Consider the following 20,133-nt stretch of genomic DNA (forward strand, 5'->3'; position numbering starts at 1 on the left):
GATAAACACAAAGCTGTTTTGAAACGGCTTTGTACTGCGGTTACGAACCATGCGTTTCCGGTTTCTGAGAAGACACGCACCACGCAAAGGCCAGTTTTCGTGTTCGCGATGAGTTGATAAATGCAACTATTTTGGAAGCCGTTTCTGAAGGGCTTTGGAAACGGCTTTTTAAAGCCATTTCAAACGGGGGAAAGATGATAAACGCAGCCACAAATCAGTTCTGAGAGGTGTAGTATTGCCTGAAAACCCCTCTTTGTTCATGGTCATGGGGGGAGGGGGGACTGCATAATGTTAGTACATAGTATGTATTCATGAGTATCGGCTTGAGGTGATCAGTCAAATTGGGATGAGAATTATTTGTAATTATCCTGAATCCTGGATATTATGTAAGTCAGAAATGCCCTACAAGTCACTTTTTTGTTTTTCTATGAAAATGAGGTCAAGGTGACACCTACTTACTAATTGTAGTCTCAATTTAAAGCCTTGCATATACTGTAAAGACAACATTTTAAGAATGAATTAGTAAAGAATTGAGAGCTGTTTTGTTTGTATCATGGGTAAAAAAAGTATACCATAAATACTTACATTCAGACAGTGATCCTTCACCTTGAGGATAAGCTGTCTTCAAGGATAAACTCTATAGGGCGCCAAGTGTCATGCGGTCAATTTAAATGCAATCAGCCATTTTGTCGATGAAATGACTGATTTCATAATGAAATTGACCATGCAATTCTTGGTGCCCCATCAAGCTTAGCAATCCTCAATCTGAATGCAACCAATGTTGAATATTTGGTTGAGTGGATTTTTAAGCATCTAACATACATTGTAACTATTGCAAAAATGATTGGCAAATATTTACATTTGCATATTCCATGAAGCCAACGAGCAAAGTTACACACACACACACACACACACACAAATCTGATTGTATGAATGTTTCCTCTTGTACAGTAACAATATTGTAATTCCATTTTTGTATATTTGTTTGGAAATACTTTCTTTATGAATTTTGCGGGAACCTCACTCTTTGTAGGTCACCTATTCTACCAAAGTATTAAAAAAAAAAAAAAAAGAAATGAAGGAAATCAAGTCAGGTGTGATTTGGTATTTTATGTGTAATATTCTGTATATGCTAGAGATACTTCTTGTTGCTGAGGAAGTGTTGAATGAGAAATGATATCTCTGTCAAGTTACTGGCAGTTGATGTTGGTGTGGTTATAGATAAAAAAGAAAAAAAAGAAAAAAAGAAAGCAGCTGGAAACAAACATCCTGTTGTCATTGGAATATGTATATGTGCATGAGTTTGCAGAATATGACAACACAAACATACTCGGCGCACCGACCATACCTAGCCTATATATATAGACACAAATCTAAATTGCACAATCATGCTACATGTAGATAGCATTATAGTTAAGACAAAGAAATGTTGTTTGAATGGGCTAAACACATTTGCCATTCTTCACATGTCAACATTCAATTTACAGTACTAACAGTATCAAAACTTTGCTGAAGTATTTTATATCTTTTGGACCTAGAAAAGAAGATATTCTAAAATCAAGGTGAGGACTACCCACCCACCCCTTCCCCTTTCGTGCTGATGTAGCTGTTTTTGTTTTTGTTTTCAATTTTTCAATGAACCATATCCATAGAGAATATGTATTTACGTAAGCTCACTTTCCTATGAGCGTATCAGGGCAATTACTCCCGAGGACAATTACCCCACGACTGAATACTGGTTAGTGATAAAGTTAGAGTAAAGATTAGGGTTAGGGTTAGGTTTAGGGTTAGAGTTTGGGTTAAGGTTAGGATTAGGACTAGGGTTAGGGTCAAGGGAAGGGTCTGGGGTAATTGCCCAGGGAGTAAGTGTCCTAGACCCCCTATGAAGCACGATGTTTGTTTTGATTTTGCTTTGTTTGTTTGTTTGTTTGTTTCTTGATGCCTGCAGCATTGCCAGCGACACGTTTCAAAGAGAGGAGGGAGCCTGATGATTCTGGGAGGGCCTCAAGGAGTCCTTACAGCATCCTCCCACAATCTGCGCTTGAGTGGGACGTGCCACCACCTGCCAGCATTCCCAAGGGGGCCAGCCCATCGTCGTCATCGTCGAGGCAGGACCAAAGCGTCAACTCCATGGCGGTGATGTGTGCTGTCTGTGGCGACCAGGCCACTGGGAGGTACTTTGGTGCCCAGATTTGTGAAGCCTGTAAGGTAAGTGGAGTCGCAGACATTATTGACTTTTAAGAATATCTCACATTGGACTCTTGTTCTATGTATTTCCCTTCCCTCATATCTTACTTCAGTTCATCATTACATGTGATATGGAAAGTAGTACAGAGAGCTGGTAATTTTCTTCAAGCTGCCCACATGTCTTTGTCCATCAATCTATTAACCTTTGTACCTTCAGTATTAGTAACTTCCTGTAGGAGCCATTGATTTATAATCTTTATAGGAATGATGATAATAACAATAATTGTATTGAAATGATGATAGGCACACTACTTTTAACACGGTATTAGCATCTAATGTTACAGTCACTTTTGCAGTAAAAATTGACATTCATGCAATTATTCTCATCATTATTGTAATCATTTCTGTGATTATCATTATCATCAGCATTATCATGTTCAGTAGCAGCAGCAGCAGCGTTCATCTTATTAGATAATCATGCCAGTTATGAATGCTTTGAATGCAGAGTTTTTTCATTCGGAGCACACGGAAGGGCGAGCCCAACTTTCGATGCGTCAACAAGCAGAGCTGCCCCATCACGCCTCTGTCCAGGTTGCTCTGCCAGTTCTGCCGCTACCAGAAGTGTATCAAGGCGGGCATGGGACGCAAAGGTAAGCGTGAGAATCTCAAGAGATTTTTCATCTTAATCCTTTGATTGGGGAATAAAAATGAATTAGATTGAGTGAATGCAGTAACATTAGCAAAACATATAAGTGAAGTTGAAGGAAAATCAGACAATGAGTTCAAAAGTTATGAATGTTCAAACTTTTGGTACCGCCATCATGGGAAAAGAAGACTACAGTAATTTGTGAATTCGCAGTTAGATGATTTGAAGAAAATTGTGAAATAATTCCACAAAATGTTATTTTCTTATCAAAGTGTACATTTCTTCCAGTTGTCAGTGGATGATGATAAGGTAATGTTTTTCAAAATATGTTGAATTCTTTTTATATTTTCTCCATATTGTTGTCCTCCTGTGACATCACAAATTGTTGTAGTCTTCCTATCCAGCAATGGCAGTACCGAAATTGTAAAAATCTGTCAGTTTTGAATGGATTCAAACTTCACTTATGTGTTCTACTATAATTTCTGCATTTCCCCCAATCCACATTTACATTCGGTTTTATTCCCTGGTAAAATGCTTCAGTTGAATGGTGGCAAGTCGAGAGCCCCGCTTCAAATTGGCACTTCAGAAAGAAATCTTGCAGTGTTTGCATGCATCACAGCGCTCCTCCTCGATCAGAGCAAATTGGGATTGTGGAGATGTATTAATGATCCTCGTGCCTGGTAAGGTTGTTGCCTCCCCAGTGGGAGTAATTATCTTGGGTGGCTTATGTGTGCTGGAATTTGTCTGCGACTTGTAGTGGTCTCCAGGAGTCAACATCTGTCATTTATCATAGATATTGTCGATTATGACGTAATTGTAGTGCGTAATTTGTTTTGCTCAGCTTTCACAGCAGGCAAAGAAAACCTTCGCAGTGAGAAAGCCACAAGTTTCTTCATTGTATTCCACAATCGCTGTAATTATGCTGTGCTGTGAAATAGTCTAATATTTACTTGTCAGACATGCAAGATTGATTGAGTTTTTTGTTTTAAGGGTTTTGTTACGGCTCATTTAAAACAAGAAGATGCACAAGTAAATGAATGGTGCAGCCGAACTGTAGTATGCGATTATAGGGATTTACTAGAGATGCTTGACTACTGCTGTCACTGAATGTTTCTGTAATGCTCATTTAAATAATCATGCTGTGAGTACAACACAGATACTTTGTGGGACTCTCTGCCTGCCTAGAAAATTTTGTGTAGCAAACTATCCCACCTTGACAGTAGCTCGATCACAGCGAAATAGGTATGGATTTGTCTTTATATACTCTTAAAAATAGTGCATCCAAAGAGAAAAACAGAACAAAACAGGAAAGACAAATTGTTTGAATTTACATTTAGATGTTTGAAAATAACTTAGACGTACAGTTGAGTGCTTTCTGCTAATACTCTAATGGCATCATGTACCGGCCATATTCTGTCCATTCAGCCAAGCAGCCAGTGAAGGACATTGCACAGGATCAGGTGCCATGCAAAGTGTGTGGGGACATCTCGTCAGGGATACACTTTGGAATCTACACGTGTGAAGGTTGCAAGGTAAAGAACAGACTGTTCTCTTGCATTTTTCCCCCATGTAGATGGCAACTCCGACATGTTTGTATGCATACATGCACGTATGTATCCATTGTAAATCAATCAAAGGATTACAAATTACAGTAATGCAAGTATATGTAGCAATTTTGTATGATTGAGAGACTGAGAAATAATTTCATATGGTCAAATAGGAATAGCCACTGATGGATGAATGGAAGGAAAAGTGACAGAGAATAGAGGAAATCCAGTGTCGTTGGATATCATTAAAGGGGAAAATCCAGTCCAAATATAAATTCGTCTGATAAAAACGAATGAAATCTTACGCGTTCAACGATAAAGATTTGACTGAAATCGGATGGAAAATAAGGAAGCTATGACATTTTTAAGTTTTGCTATTTTTCTGCAAAACAGTTCTTGTACAGGGGATACAAATATGCAAATGAATGAGCTAACCATGTCATATCCTCACAATTTTCCATTGATAGTGTAAAAAAAAAGACAAAATTCAATGTTTCTGTCATTGAAGTGTGAAACATGATGTTATTCCTGGTTGAATAACTTCAGAATAGTGATCAGTTAGATACACCATGATTTGAGCCTCGGGCATAATTGCATAAAAAATGAAAAACTTGAAATTTTTGTACAAACTAGATGGAAAGTTTTGAGGGAATGACATGCTCACTGTGCCATTTGCATATTCATATTGACCATTCAAGAACAGTTTCCTAAAAAATTAGAGAAAATTTGAAATGTCATAACTTTCTTATTTTTCACCCGATTGCGATCCAAATTTTACCATTGAATTTGCAATATTTTACTCTTTCTTATCAGACAAACTTATATTTGGACTGGATTTCCCCTTTAACCCATTGAGAATGGGATGATTTTGCTAAAACACACATTTCCCGTAGACACTTGCCCGAGTATACTCTGGACTCGTCCTGAACGGGTAAACCTACTAAAGCCTTTAACCTCAAGGGGCTGTCTTGAACCCTACATTTACATGTCTGTAGTACATGTATGTTTGGGATGTGGTGTGTTAAAATGTGTTTTTGTCACCTGGATCATATCATCACTGGATCACCCTGCTCAACATTATTATTTTTCTCTCCATGGCTTGATAATTAATTTGTTCAGCCTCAAGCAAAATTATGTAAACCGTTCTGCTTCGTCCAGTGAGTACTGTGAAAAAAGTTGACATAGCAAGAAATCTGTAGGTCCTAGTGAGCTGAAGATGAAGATAACCTTGCAAGAGAAGAGAGCACCAGACAATGGAGTGATTACCAGTAAGAGATTAGACCTGCTGCACAACCAATTATGTGAGAAAGAGAGAGGTAGATATCTAGATCTGAAGGAAATATATCAGGTATAGCAATAGTTACTAGACTGCATGTGGAATGTTTTTTTTTTTTTCCTTATTCATTGCCTCTGGGACCCAGGGTTTCTTTCGGCGCAGTCTGAGAGATGGCAACACGTACGTCTGCTCGGGCAACGAGGAATGCATCATCACGCCCGTTACTCGCAACCTGTGCCGCTGCTGCCGCTTCAGGAAGTGCCTTGCTGTTGGCATGTCCAGAGCAAGTGAGTAGATGCTCGTCACAAACGTGAGGAATTTTAAAGTGTATGACTCCTAGCAGCATCCCTCTGGTGATAAGACCTAGTTTCTCTGTTGGGGCATATGATAAAGACCTCACAGCTCAGTTTTGAATACCAAAAAATACTGATTTTGAGTTCTAAAACACTCATTTGCTCTTCTGGAAATTCATGACATTTGAGATAAGAGGTCTTGTCAATCTGGGAATGTTATACAAGGTAACTTTCAAACAACACATAAGGAAAGGAAAACTGAGATGAATTACAAGTGCAATGCCACACCATGTTCTACATGGCTCTAATAAGTTCAGGAAAGTCGGACAGACAGATCAGAGGTTTCATCAAAATTGAATGTGGAAAAAGAAGACTATGGTTTCCCTCATCTTCATGAATCTTTGATAGTAGTGATTATATGTTTTCACTAATTAGTGGTATTAGCGGCAGCCACATAACCACATGGGCAGAGGTGATGACATCACCCCACGAGTTTCCCATCAAACTGCACACAAATATTCACGATATCTCGTGTTTGTGTCTATGTTGGAGGCATTGCAATTTCAGGTTGCCCATCTTGTCTGTCTCATCCATCCATTCATCCATCCATCCATTCATCCATCTATCCATCCATCCATCCATCCATCCATCCATCCATCCATCCATCCATCCATCTATCCATCTATCCATCTATCCATCCCACATCTTGTTATCAAAATTTGAGAAAAACAAGCAACTCCCACGCAACTTGCCTATAGCTAGAACATGAGTGGAACATACGTAACACACGTCCAGCAGATAAGACGCACGCTAGACTCGCCCAAATCCTTGTCCGCCCGCAGAAAATAACCCTGCGTGCTGGAAAATCCATACGCGCAACAATCCCACGTAGCTTGCCCGGAAAAATGTGAGAGGGCCTTTAGAAATAAAGACTTATAGTAAGAAAGAGATTGCACTTATGAAACCATTGACCAGAAACATGAGCTTATTGATATATTTGTGTACAAAGCGGTGGGAGCAGTGTAAGGTGAAAATGTCATCACTTCTTCCTATGTGTGTAGTTCTGACCAGTATTACTAGTTTTAGAGATATGTGAAACATTGAATTCCCTGAGTGTCTTATTTTATGTATGATTTTCATTACATTTCTACCACTCTTTTTCATCATATTTGACTCCTTTAAGTACAGTCAACTTAATTTTCGTATTGAGGTGCATTTAGTCAAACTTGGGTCAAACTCGTCTGTATGGTCAACATGATAGCCTCATGCTAACAATTCCCAAGTTCCATTTAAACACACCTATTATATCATCAAGTCCATGCTGACCTTTTTTTTCAGAAATCATCTTATCATCTTGTCGTTAAACTTACATATCTGTGAGTTTAGGTGAAGCCAATTAGATACATTCTAAAGGGTGCATGAAATCAAAGAAATCTACAAATATTTGCTGGTTGGAGAGAGAAACATATACTGTAATCTCTTAAAATGTGTTAATATGAGAACCAATCATAGGTCTCGCAAGTAGGAGGCTTTTGAATATTCTGCAATCAAAATAAGCAATTATATACTGACAGCGAAGGCCACACTACTTCTAATCACTAAAGAACAAACAAACACACAGTTAATAAAAAGCAGATACAGCACCAAGCCACACATGTGCAGTTTATGGGATTTGATTGGGTATTTATCTCTTTGCAGCAAGAAACTGTTATATTATTAGCCCCCTTCATCCATGTATCAAACTGTCTTAAATCACTGTTCATGCTGTTTGTCTTCACCTCTCACACACTAATATATCAGGAGGGGGGGGGGGGGCATTTCATGAGGCATCTTGTCAGATTTTTTTTTTCTGACAAACTGATATAAGCTACTAAAATCCTTGCATCTGATTGGCTGAGACAAAATGCTTCATAAAATGCCCCACAGATTGCAAAAGGATGAATGTATTTCTGCAGGGCATCATGAATACTTTTGAGTAGATTTGTTGGTGATTCCTTTCCTTTCAATATGAAACTGTTCCATCATGATATCATCAGCGTATCCTTGTGATGGCATTTCAAAATTGATCGCACCATCTTAGTCTACCATCTACCTGTTGTTCTCTGCACTAGAATTACACCTAGATGCTACAAGCAGATTAAAGTCAGATTGTTATCATATCTCTGATGCAGGCATCAAGCTGGGAAGGCACCAGAAATATGACACACGCCCCATAGATGTGACTACCACTCCAGGTACCACTCCAACCCCCAGTCCCGATGACCATTCGGTTTCAGACCTCTTGCACAGCACACAAGGAGCTACACTCCCAGAGAGTGTCAAGACCAGTCCGTCTAGAGAACCAGAGGGGCAATACAAGGGCATGCCACACACTGCAAGAGGTAGCCGGGATCCTGCGGACAGAGGATACGACGCCTCAAGAGGAGAATGTGGTGCAAAAGTGCACCACTGGTCCCCAATGAGATGGAAGTCATTAGATGATTACTCAGATATGGAGCCAAGCACAGTTCAAGAAAAGCAGTATTCACCACATCTTGCATCCCCCAGTGCTTCATTAGCCAACTTTGAGCAGTCCAGCAGTGCTGCTGAGTATATCGGCAAAAGTTGCTTGCAAGCCGAGAGTCCAGGCAGTGTAGCCAGTAGGTCGACCATCTCTCAGGCCAGTATTACAGGTCATCCGTCGCCAGTGCAGAACTTTGGCTCTCCATGCAATTCTAGTCCTCAGTCCCACACAGTGCAAATGGCTGAGGGCAGTGATGGTGGTTGGACTCCAAAAAGCCCCCACCCTACCTCTCCAGAATCACCTCTAACCAAGAAACATACATTGTTCATTCCACAGAAGAGTTCTGCTACAAAGCGTCTTGTAAATACTGCAAAGGTCTCCAGTGATGTTACCCCTGGAGATAACACCAATGCCTCAATTGTGCCTACCAGTGTGTACTATTCTTCTAAGAAGTCTGACAAAGACGGTACAGTGATGGTAAAGGAAGAATTTTATCCCTCCGACTCCTACTGCCAGGAAAAAGCTCAGGATACTCTGTTCTACAATGGGACTAGAAACAGTAGGGATTTAAACAGTGTCGGATGTGAACAGTCTGTAACATCGAAAGGGACTGATGCAGTGGAAGAGACATCTTTTGAGGATGTGGGAGAGCCGGGTTCAAATGTGCAGGGGTTTGTGGAGGGAAAAGATCCTCCAGGAATGGATCTCTATGATGCAATGAGCGCTCTGAAGCCTGAGAACCTGACTGTGTCTACAGACGTATCTGCATTCAAGTCCAGTGGTGCAGCGCAAAGCAGCGGGAGACCTTCACACTCGTACCTCAAGGGGCCTGAAGCAGGGATCCCCCTCCAACTGCCCCAGAGCTTGCAAGTCACCGGTCCAGCAGCTCAGCTGCCGTGCGCTTCCAGGTCTGTCACAGTGCAGCAGCCAACTGCCGTCTACCCCCAGCACCCCTCAGCACTATCCCAAAGTATGCAGTTTTCCAAACTGATGCCCTTCAAAATGTCTCTTTCTGTGAGCAGAAAGAAAATACAGATCCAAGACTGTGACAATCAGGATACTGCCACTGAGAAGGCTCTTCCAGAAACCTCAAAGCAGCCAGGCTCATCCAATAGCTCGGGTGTGCATCAGGTACCTTCACTCACTCCATCTGAGACCAGTGGGGGAAAGGCGAATGTGCAGACTGTGTTGCCCTACGACCGGCTGTACACCTGCCCACTTCCCGGGCTCTTGCCACCTCAAGCTGCCCGCGACATGGCTGCCAAGTGCCACGACATCCTGAAGCAGGCCCAGAGTGGGCTGCTGAGTGATAGGATATTCTCCCAGGAGGTGGAGGCATCCATGATGGTCCACCCAAAGCTGCTCGATGCTCTTGAGAGGGAGAGCATTATGTTTGAGGCTACACACAATTTGACAGGACTGACAGCAGTGATGAAGTCGATGGAAACCAACGCAGCCTGTGTGGAGGCGGCAACCTACGTAAGTCTGGAAAGATTACACATTATCACTGTTTAGCAATCGACCCTTTTTTGTGTCCAATGTATTTCATACCAGTAGTATCACCGGCAAACAAACTTCCTTGTACATAAGTGCAAAAAAAAAAAAAAATACAATGTTTTTGAGATATGACAGTCAGCATGAGGATTACAGATTCTGCATGTGGCATATGCTCTGTAGCATATTCTTCTTTTCCTACTTGGTACTTGGAAAGTACTAGGCTGCTGTCAAGAGCTTGATTCATAAGGAAACAGAATTCTTCTTACTTTGCTGTTTTACCACAGCACAAAGTATACCTGATAGTGCAAAAAACAACAACAACAACAAAACAAGGTATGTATGAATTGAGCAATTGTATAAGCATCCATGAAATCAAATTACAGTATGTCAAAATTTGGAAGGAGACATTTAGGAAAATAAGAAATACTATTCTTTTTCTGTGATGCCCTCTCCAGCTTGCACAGCATCAAAACTGCAACTCAGGGAATCACTGGCAAAAGTTCCAAGAGACAGTGAGCCTGAAGATCATAGGGGCTGTGCAATATGTCAAGAAAATGCCAGGTAGGTGTTGTATCTCTGTCTTCAGGTGAGAGTACTTTGACTAGAATCTTGATTTCCATGAATGCATGAAGACGTGTCGAGTAGCAGATTTCACAAAATTTATGTGAAATTGAAGTAAATATTATGTAAGTCATTAAGTAACTCAGCAGATGTCAGCAGGTTAGTTCTTGCGACATTCCATTTCTCTTTCCATTTGTCATATGATGATGGTGACACACCCAGCATCAACTGCTCGCTTTTTATGTGAGACCAGAAATGACCACATATGGTAGTCATATGTACAAAGATATGCATGCATGGTGCACTTATGCACCTATATCACCATTTCATCATGCTGTGCAGCTCAAGAGTTCTTTTTGACAACTTGTTGTTGAGATGGCTAGAAAAAAATAGCATCAAAACTGCTTTATTAAGAAGTCAACATCTTTCATTTGCTGCATTGCCTCATCATACCCTTCCCTCTTAAGGCTTGTATGCCATCATTTTATTTTACCCTCACCCATAACCAAATATTTGTTATGATCTGTATGTTAAAGGAGTAGATATTAACATGTGCCCTTATGCACATATCAGTTCATTGCCATTCTGTCATGTGGGGTTCAATGCACTTTACAACAACTGTTGTCTGTTGTCAAAGCAGGTAGCAATGTCCATAGAAAACTTAACTTATCTAGATGACAAGTGTCATTGTCTCTTTTCATCTCCTTTTTTTTTTTTGGACATAGTGCCCTCTTATCTGAAGGCCTTGATGCTGTTATTGATTTCATACCAGATATGGCTTCCATTAGATTTTTCAGTATCAGGGCAATTACTCCCCCCCCCCCCCCCCCCCCCCCCCCCCGAGGACAATTACCTCCCGGCTAAATACTGGTTAGAGTAAAGATTAGGGTTCGATTTAGGGATAGAGTTTGAGTTAGGGTTAGGATTAGGATTAGGGTTAGAGTCAGGGGAAGGGTCTGGGGTAATTGTCCAGGGGGTAATTGCCCTTGAGCCAATTTTTCATGTTAAAAAAAGATGGTTTCATGGTTTGAAGCTCAGAGCATGTTACAATAAATTGTCAAGACAGCTGGATAAAATCATAGAAAATTACCATATCTTTTCATCTGCTGCATCGTGCCCTTTCATTCCAAGGCTTTAACACCATCACCATGGATGACCGTCTCCAGCTGATCAAGCACAGTGTGTTCCCCATCATCCTCATCCACAAGTCATGGAAGATGGGCCGCCAGTGGCAGTGGATGGAGCAGACCTTCTTCACCAACCGGTCCCTGCGGCGGCTGGCCGACGGCTTCCGCGACATCTGCTACTACTTCCTCAACCAGTTCGTCCTGCACTCCTTTGACAGTATCGAGATTGCGCTCCTCATGATGCTAGTGATACTGAACCCCGGTAGGATATTGCATCATCTCTTTAACAACAACCAAAAGACATGCAAACCTAAAGAAGAGAAAAATATACTTGCCTTGCTTTCATTCTCTGTTCTTTCCTTCATACTCTTTACTCTCGTAGTTGTATCCCGCAATACATGTACCAAAGAGTACTTTGGATTCAACAGTGTTAGACTGTTGCCGTTTCAAATCTGGTTGTGCACCTTGGTCAGGTTTCTTTATGAATTTTATTGAAATTCAGTATTGAGGTGTATCATGTAAAAATTTAGCAGCCTATAACTTTTGGTGATAATGCCTTCGCTTGTTCATCTTTATACAGAAAACCATTGATCTATTTTAGAGTCTGCTTGTGTGTGCTTGAGCCTTATTTCCCAATGATTTTTGTTTTCCAATTTTGTACAGATGTTTATCATAGTTAAATCTGAACCCTGGAATTTTGGGTAGTGTTGCCCCTAGTATACTACCTGTTATGTGATCAGAGGTCACAACCATTTCATAATAAATTTCTTATATGTGTGCTCTACCCTCCACATTTATGGATGTATTTTTTGCAAAAACTTGTGTGGAGGTGCATCATGGTGTAACTTTGACTTCTTAATGTCTTTGATGATGCTGCCCCCAATGTTCTATCTTTTATGAGGTCAAAAGAATGTGATTGCTTGTTGGTGCTCTTCCTCGTAAGCAACTTTTCCCTCTGTTCATAGAATGGCTTTCATGGTTGCTGTAACGCAGATGTCCCAGAGTTCTCTCACATAAAATTGCATGTCATCGCCTGTCAAGTGCAGTATCGTTTCCTTCATTGGGCTATATATTGTATAAGCTGTTATTTTTGCGAGGGTTTAATTTTCACGAATTTCGCGAATCAGAGTTGGACCGCGAATTTAACAACGCGCGAAACTGTCACCATACGCTAAGGTAGTAGGGCGTTTATGTAGGCCTCTGTGTCGATTCGCGAAAACAACATCTCGCAAAAATGTCTGTGACCTCCTCATTCGCAAAAATATCTGTACGCGAAAATAACAGCGTATACAGTACAGTCTCTCTCCCTCATTCTCTCTTTAATTTGATTCTTCCATCAGAGTTAGAAACCCTAAAGAACAAGTATGCTGTGGCAAAACTCCACATGGACTACCGGAATATCTTGAAAAATTACTGCCAAGGTGAGTAAACTTGCAACTGGTTCATGATCTACAATCAGAACCCCAGAATTCTGTCCATCAGCCAAGCCTCCTTTAATCCTCCGAGAACAGGAAACATGAAGAGAGCTAAACAATGAGTTGCATTATGAATAGAAAATGATCAGGAATGTGTAACCAGTCATGTGCAAAACATTGATGCCCATCATTTTACCATGCTAGGTAATCCTGACTGGGATCCCATTTTAGGTGAGAGAAAAGAAGAGGCAGACACATATTGAGTATTTCTCTTTCTTTCTTTTTTCTTTTCATTTTTAAGATATATACATGTAGAAAATTGCCACCATATTCAAGCTCCTTCTCCATTCACTTCACCTTCCCTGTAATGTCTGTTGCAGGCATCATCAAAGCGCATGCAATTTTCTTGCGAGAAGTATCAATGATTTTTGCAGTTTCGTGAGAAATCACCACAATAGATTGGATCGTCATTTGTGTCATAAAATATTATGTAAAATGGGATATTGTATTGCGCTTGGTCACATGGTTGTACATAGCTGTAGCAATGACTAGATACATTTATTTGATTGCAGTGGAAAAATATGGTTTGTGGTGCTTTCCTGGTGCCCCGATTTATTTGAAGGGTTAACAAAAAAGTACAACTGCTTTGTGTATGAACTGTGTCATATTTGTATCCAAGAAGACATGGCTACCTTGGATTTGTTAGCATGTCACAAATGTGGATTTATTGTTGATCTTTCAGAGACACAAGGAAACATGAACAAGTACTACATGCTCCTACAGTTTGTGCCCATGCTGACCAGGATTGACCAGATCCACAAGAGGAGCATCCGTCAGGGTCACCAGAGTGAGCCAGACATTGCCCTGCCCGCCCTCTTTGCCGAGGTCAACCTCTGATCATTGCAATCCCCATCTTTTTGGGAGGGGGGTAAACAGAGTCCTCGGTAACATGCCATGGATCTACCCTTCCCCCTTTCTCAATTCTTGAGATTTTATCTTTTTCAGTTATTGATTTCACTTTATTCATTAATATTTACTTTTTTTATGGAAAGGGGGATTGTTGTACATTCCTAGACATTTTGGACTCGTTGATTGAGTGTATGTGGTAAAAAGATAGATGCACCTCACGCACCATTCCTCGCATGCTCATGAAATGTGGAATATATTGATGCCTTTCTCCCCGTGGCTTTGTGGTTTTGTGTACACCTCTGTCAATCGTTGCACATTCTATGCAGCAGTTTAACTGGCACTTACTCACTTCTACCGTTGGGTAGAGGATAGAACTTGAAACTGCCCACCAGAATGTGTTGATGTAAATGTATAACAGGAAATTTGTCTGTCCGTCACCTGTTAATTGCAAAGTATGGTAACTTTTGAGCTGTCAGAAATTTTTCACTTTGAGGGGACCCCCAACGGTAGGGAAGCTATCACAAGTGTGTTGGGGTTTTCCTCTTCTGTATTTTGAAAATATCAGAGTGTGTAAATCATCATCGCCTTCTTGTTCAAATTTTATAAAGGGAAATGGTATACTCACGCAAGAATCAATTTACACTAATGCGTTACAACTGTGAAGGTGTTTGACATGTGAAATGTTTTCAACGAGTTTGTAGCTGTTGCTTATATAGCACAACAGCACCATGTCGCATTGCAAATTAGCTCACCATTGTATCACACACCTCCCCTGGCCTTGAAAAGACTGTTCAAGAGGGACCTCCCATAGCTCTCTCACATAGGCTCAGTGCCTAGAAATCTGTGTGAGGAATTTTCACCAAAGTAGTCACAGAACTTGTCTAATTGATGAGGATGAAATGCAAGGGCTTGTGCTATTGGTCTGGCTTGCTGGTTTGCAAATTTTCAGTAACTGGGGAGGGTTTAGCACATCAACCAGAATGCTTAGTGTGCTATAGTGGTGTTCCATCTCAACCAGAGAAATAGCAGTGGTTTTTGAGCCAAGCACTCGGCCCAAATACTAGAACTTGTGGGGATGGGTATGATGAAAACATTTCAGCTATAGCTTTCACATACTGTATACGCCATATATTTCGCAAGTCTAAATTTTCGCAAATCGGGACTTCCCAACAATTTCATGAGTGGTTTAATATGGAGTAACCTTCATTATTTTCATTCCACAGACTTCATATCTTAATTCCTGTGTATCTTTACTCTTCCCACTTTATTTGTACTCTGACTTTACTAAAATGAGAAGTCTCAATTCATGACACTTATTTCGTTCGAAATATTTGCCTTGCAGTGTCAGTCACCTTGCCTTTGTGTTGGTTGTGTGGCTGTGGTACTAAGTTGTGTCTTTGGGTTAAGTATTAGTGAAATATTGTGTGCATTTGTGAAATTCTATGTTTTTCCCTGTATTATATCCGAGTGAGAGGAAACAGAAGTTGTGCGTAACTCTTGGTGTTTCAAAGGAGTTTTTGTCTGAAATTAGTGTATGCCTATACCATATGTTCCAAAAAGAGGGAATTTTGTGGAGGGTACATGCATGTACAACTGGAATATGAAAACAAGGAACTTGCCCACTCTCTTTATCAAAAAAAGAAGAAAAGAAAAGAAAAGAAAACCAACAACTGCTTGTATTAGACAAATGAAGCAAACGAACAGAAATTTTGAAGAGTTCATTCGCTAAAAATCTTCTTTTTTTGAAGAGATAGAGACTTCTGCTGCTTACCTATCATGTATAACCTGAAGATAGAAAATACGTTAGTGGAAAAGGTTTCCTAAATTCTCAAAAACAATACTGTAAAACCAGAAATTTTGCATACATGAAACTTCCTTTATTTCGTGAAGAGCCAAAATTCAAGAAAATAAATGCTCACAAATATTTTTGTCTGCACGATGCATTGAATGCCAGCAGCAATTCGCAAATATTTCATGCCATGAAAACGCCACTGGCTCCAGTTTGCGAAAGTTTTGTGCCCAAATGTTTGTGGTTTTACAGTCATATTGTGAAGTAATATCACAAAGCTTTGGTCAAGAAAGTACGGTATTTGCCTTGGAAACACACATTTTGGTCGTATTCGTTATTGTGAATTGTGATATTTGTGGTATATATTCAATGTAGAGCAGATATGAACTTTTCCCACGTGTTTGTGGTAAACATATATCGCTGTAAATACGAAAAGTGTTCCACAGTGCCTCGATATTACCAATGAAGAATGATAATGTGTGTGCTTGTATGACAGGGTCAAGACGGGTCCTAGAAAGTATGAAGATAATGTAATTTTACAATAAATTTATGTCATATATTGATTCAGAGAATTTGGGGAAAAATATCAACAAAAACTGTACTAATATAAAGATGTGCTTATCCCAATTTCTCCATTATGGTATTAAAAAAAAAAAGAATAGTTTACAAAAATTAGCAAATTTTGGCCTGGAATGTTATTCCCTGTTAAAAGTTCAAGTATTCACACCAACCCTGATGTGATTGTGTGAGCCATCTACAAAGTGTCATTGTGTGTGTATATTTTTGTACTTTTTTCTAGGAGTCCACAATTTTCATAGTACTTCCCTGCACTCATTCTTATTGCACAAAATTCTTTGGATGCCATGTATAGGAGAGTTTATAGAGAGATTCCGGTGTTGGGCAGTTGAGACTCTTGGAGAAAAAATTGTAACATTCATAGTAGTAGAGATCCTGTGGTCTTAAAGAGACATTCCAATAAACAAAGCAGAAAAGTGACTGGATTTCTCTAATTGATCTTGTTGCTAATACGAAAGCTCATCTGTACCCCTCCATAATGTCACCCTGGCACAAATGTTTGTTGAATGCATGCATATTTTTTAAATGTTGACTAAACAAGCGTGACCTCTGTTTTATATGTCCAATGTAGTTTTTTGTTGTTGTTGTTTTTTTTTCATAGCACTTCATCATATTTGTTGTGTTACCTTCAATTTTGATTGATGCGATAAGTAAAACTATGTGTTTCAGTACATTCTATACTTTGGCAGAGAAAGTACCATTTGTTGTATATTGCCAAGTGAAATGCAAACCAAGTAAAACCAAGGAGGTTTGAGAAATGGAGTAACAACAGTCTCATTCCCTTTGATTTCATGTTTCATGCCGCCACTCTGAAATATTTGAAGTATGTGCTAAACTGGAGCCGCCTCACAGATAGGAAAATAATTGATTCATGTGGCATTGCATCATGATTTGTCACTCTCAAAGGAAGATATGTCTTTATGATGGTAATTGCTTTTCGCCGTCCTTTCTTAGAAAACAAGTGGCACATTAATAGTACAGGCACGGGGATGTGCGAATAGAAGTTGTACAAAAATTGTTGAAATGTAAATCAAAATTACTTGTTTTTGCCTGACTTTACACTAATCTAACATATAAATGAATGAAGAAATATACCCGAAATTTATACCATATCAGTTTCATTTGTCTGAAGCGATCGGAAAGATGATAAAATCGGCTTTGTAGTGAGAGTACAGTTTCAAATATTTTCACGACATACAGCTCAGGTTTACATTTTTGCACATAATCTTAGACAGGATTTACTTTTGTTTCATATGCTTTATCATTAAGAGAACATTCATTCTATTTGACAAATAAACAAGCACAATATAGACGATTAAAATGAATCTTCAGATTGCTCAAAAAGACGGCGGCATGGAACCCTGATCATCAAAGGCACAAGTGCACATGTGGAATTCTTTTGTGCATCAATAGAAAAATGGCAGCTGTTTGAATAATTACAGCCAGTTGGAAACTCCATCTCTTAAACCTCCTTGGTAAAACCAAGGAGGTTCAAGAGATGAAGTAACAACAGTGTTATTCCCTTTGATCCCATGTTTGATGCCGCCACTAAGAAATATTTGAAGTATGTGCTAAACTGGAGCTGCCTCACAGATAGGAAGACACTAGGCGTTTTCACATCAGCCCGATAAAAAATCCAAGCTCGAGAAATTTTTCGCGATTGCGAATTAGAGCGCTATTTCATTTCTTGTTCACATCAGCCCGAAGAGAATTAGCCCAAATTTTTTTCGAGCTAATTCGACAGCCGAGTATGTGCAAACAGCATCAGTAATGTGTGTGCCCTCTCAAAAATTCCTCATGATTTGTGTGCAGTTTCACTCCATCGATCGGGTCACACACGCTAGGCATGATGGGAAGCATCGCGCTAATTTCTCGAGTCGTTTTCACATTATCAAATAGCGCGCTACTATCCCGCTATTTCACAACTCGAGAAATTTTTCTCGACCAGAGCGATAAAGTAGCGCGCTAATTTGTGTTCACATTATCAAATAGCGCGCTATTTCGTTATCGGGTTAATTTCCCAAATCAGAAAATAGCGCGCTATTTGGCAACACTGGGCTGATGTGAAAACGCCTACTGATTCATGTAGCATTGCATCATGACTCGTCACTCTCAACGGAAGATTATGTCTTTATGATGGTAATTACTTTTCGCTGTCCCTTCTTGTGAAACATGAGCGGTACATAAAGGTACAGACACAGGGATGTGCGAATAAAAATTCCACTAAAAATTGATGAAATAAGAATTAAAATTACCCGACTTTACATGTTTTTACACTAATCTAATATATAAATGAATTAAGAACTACACTCAAAGATTATACCATATCAGTTTCATTTGTCGAAAAGTGAGCGGAAAGATTATAAAATCGACTTTCCGGTAAGGAAGCAGTTCAAATGTTTTCACAACGTACGGCTCACATTTACACTTTTTTGACATAATCCTGGACAGGAGTTACTTTCTTTTTCATATGCCTTATCATTAGCTTAAATTTGATTATTTTTTTTTTAATACAGAAACAAACAAAATATAGCCTACATTATGTTAGCGTTCCAAATGTATCATCTCTTTGCTCGGAAAGACGGCAGCATCAATCCCTGATCATCAAAAGTCACAAATGCACCTGTGGAATTCTTTTTTGTTCATCAAAAGAAAACTGACACCTGTTTTGAATGTTTACAGCCAGTTGGAACTCCATTTCTCAAAACTCCTAGGTTAAAACTTAGTACAAAATAGATTCATTTTTGCTTCAGAGCAAAGTAGCATGGAAAATTGTGACCAGAAACAGAAGACACACACAGAGTTATTCTGCAGCTGTAATACTGACTTCATTTGTGTGTAATCTCCATGTCTAGCTGTTTGAAATCCTTGCGTTATCAGGAATTACAAAAAAAGCCAAACCTTTGTTAACAAATTCTCAGGAATTGTGTAGGTCTGATGGAAATGAAAAATGTTTATATATGCACATGTTTAAAGATAAAATGAACCCTACCCCATTTTATATAGACAATACAGTGTAGGGATCTGTGGTGGAGACTAAAGAACAATTAAGTGTGTTGTAGTTGCTACATTCCACAATTATTTCAACAGCAACAACAACAACAAATAAGTCATTTGTGTACAGTTTACAGGCTCTAATTTCAGTCTACCACCAGCAGGTTTTTGTAGGTTGCGAGGCTACTCAAAAAAGGAAAAAAAAAAGAGTTTTCCTTCTTGCCAAATAAACATACACATAGTCTGTCTGCTCTGTACTCAGTGCACATAGAATGCATGCAATGGTATAATGTACACCTTTGCTTGGGACCACGCTCACAAATCATGGTTGCAATATTCCCCAAAGCATAACTTCTCCTTTAACACTAAAACCAGGCTATCAATTGAGATGACGAATCCTTCACTCATACTCAGTCTAAAGGTGTTGTTTTCCTAAGCAAGCACACACCATTTCTTTTCTTCTTTTTTGTAAAATGCAATCACAATCTTATTAGACATATATTTGTATATACCGTGGTACGTTTTAACAGTGGAGTCTATTAATTTTTTTTTGTTTTGTTTATCAGTGAAAAGAGATTAATGTAAATGTTATTAGTTTTATGTAAAACATAAAGCAAGAGATGTATGACTTTTTTATGATGTATGCACAATTTACATTTTATGTATTTACAATCTGTACTACCACCACATATTTCTATTCTATCATCTATTTCTTTGGTATTGTAAAAGTGATGCAATGTTCCGTTTATTGTATATGGATGATAGAGAGAGGAATGAACTTTGAAAAAACAAAAAACAAACAAACCAGAAAAC

General features: G+C 39.4%; 1 protein-coding gene across 1 annotated transcript; it reads left to right on the plus strand.

The window, feature by feature from the left end:
• The first annotated feature begins 1,938 nt into the window (after positions 1–1,938).
• LOC139722769 (uncharacterized) lies at positions 1,939–14,450 on the plus strand. Its single transcript, XM_071634054.1, has 9 exons — positions 1,939–2,208; positions 2,693–2,837; positions 4,259–4,365; positions 5,802–5,943; positions 8,121–9,931; positions 10,405–10,510; positions 11,642–11,899; positions 12,978–13,058; positions 13,795–14,450. Exons 1-9 carry the CDS (start codon positions 1,939–1,941, stop codon positions 13,947–13,949), a joined length of 3,075 nt encoding a protein of 1,024 aa, XP_071490155.1. The 3' UTR covers positions 13,950–14,450.
• The last annotated feature ends 5,683 nt before the right edge of the window (positions 14,451–20,133 follow it).

The sequence above is a fragment of the Diadema antillarum genome, unplaced genomic scaffold (genome assembly GCF_040938485.1).
Source record: "Diadema antillarum isolate AM-2024a unplaced genomic scaffold, OU_Dant_1.0 scf00000171, whole genome shotgun sequence".
Lineage (NCBI taxonomy): Eukaryota > Metazoa > Echinodermata > Echinoidea > Diadematoida > Diadematidae > Diadema > Diadema antillarum.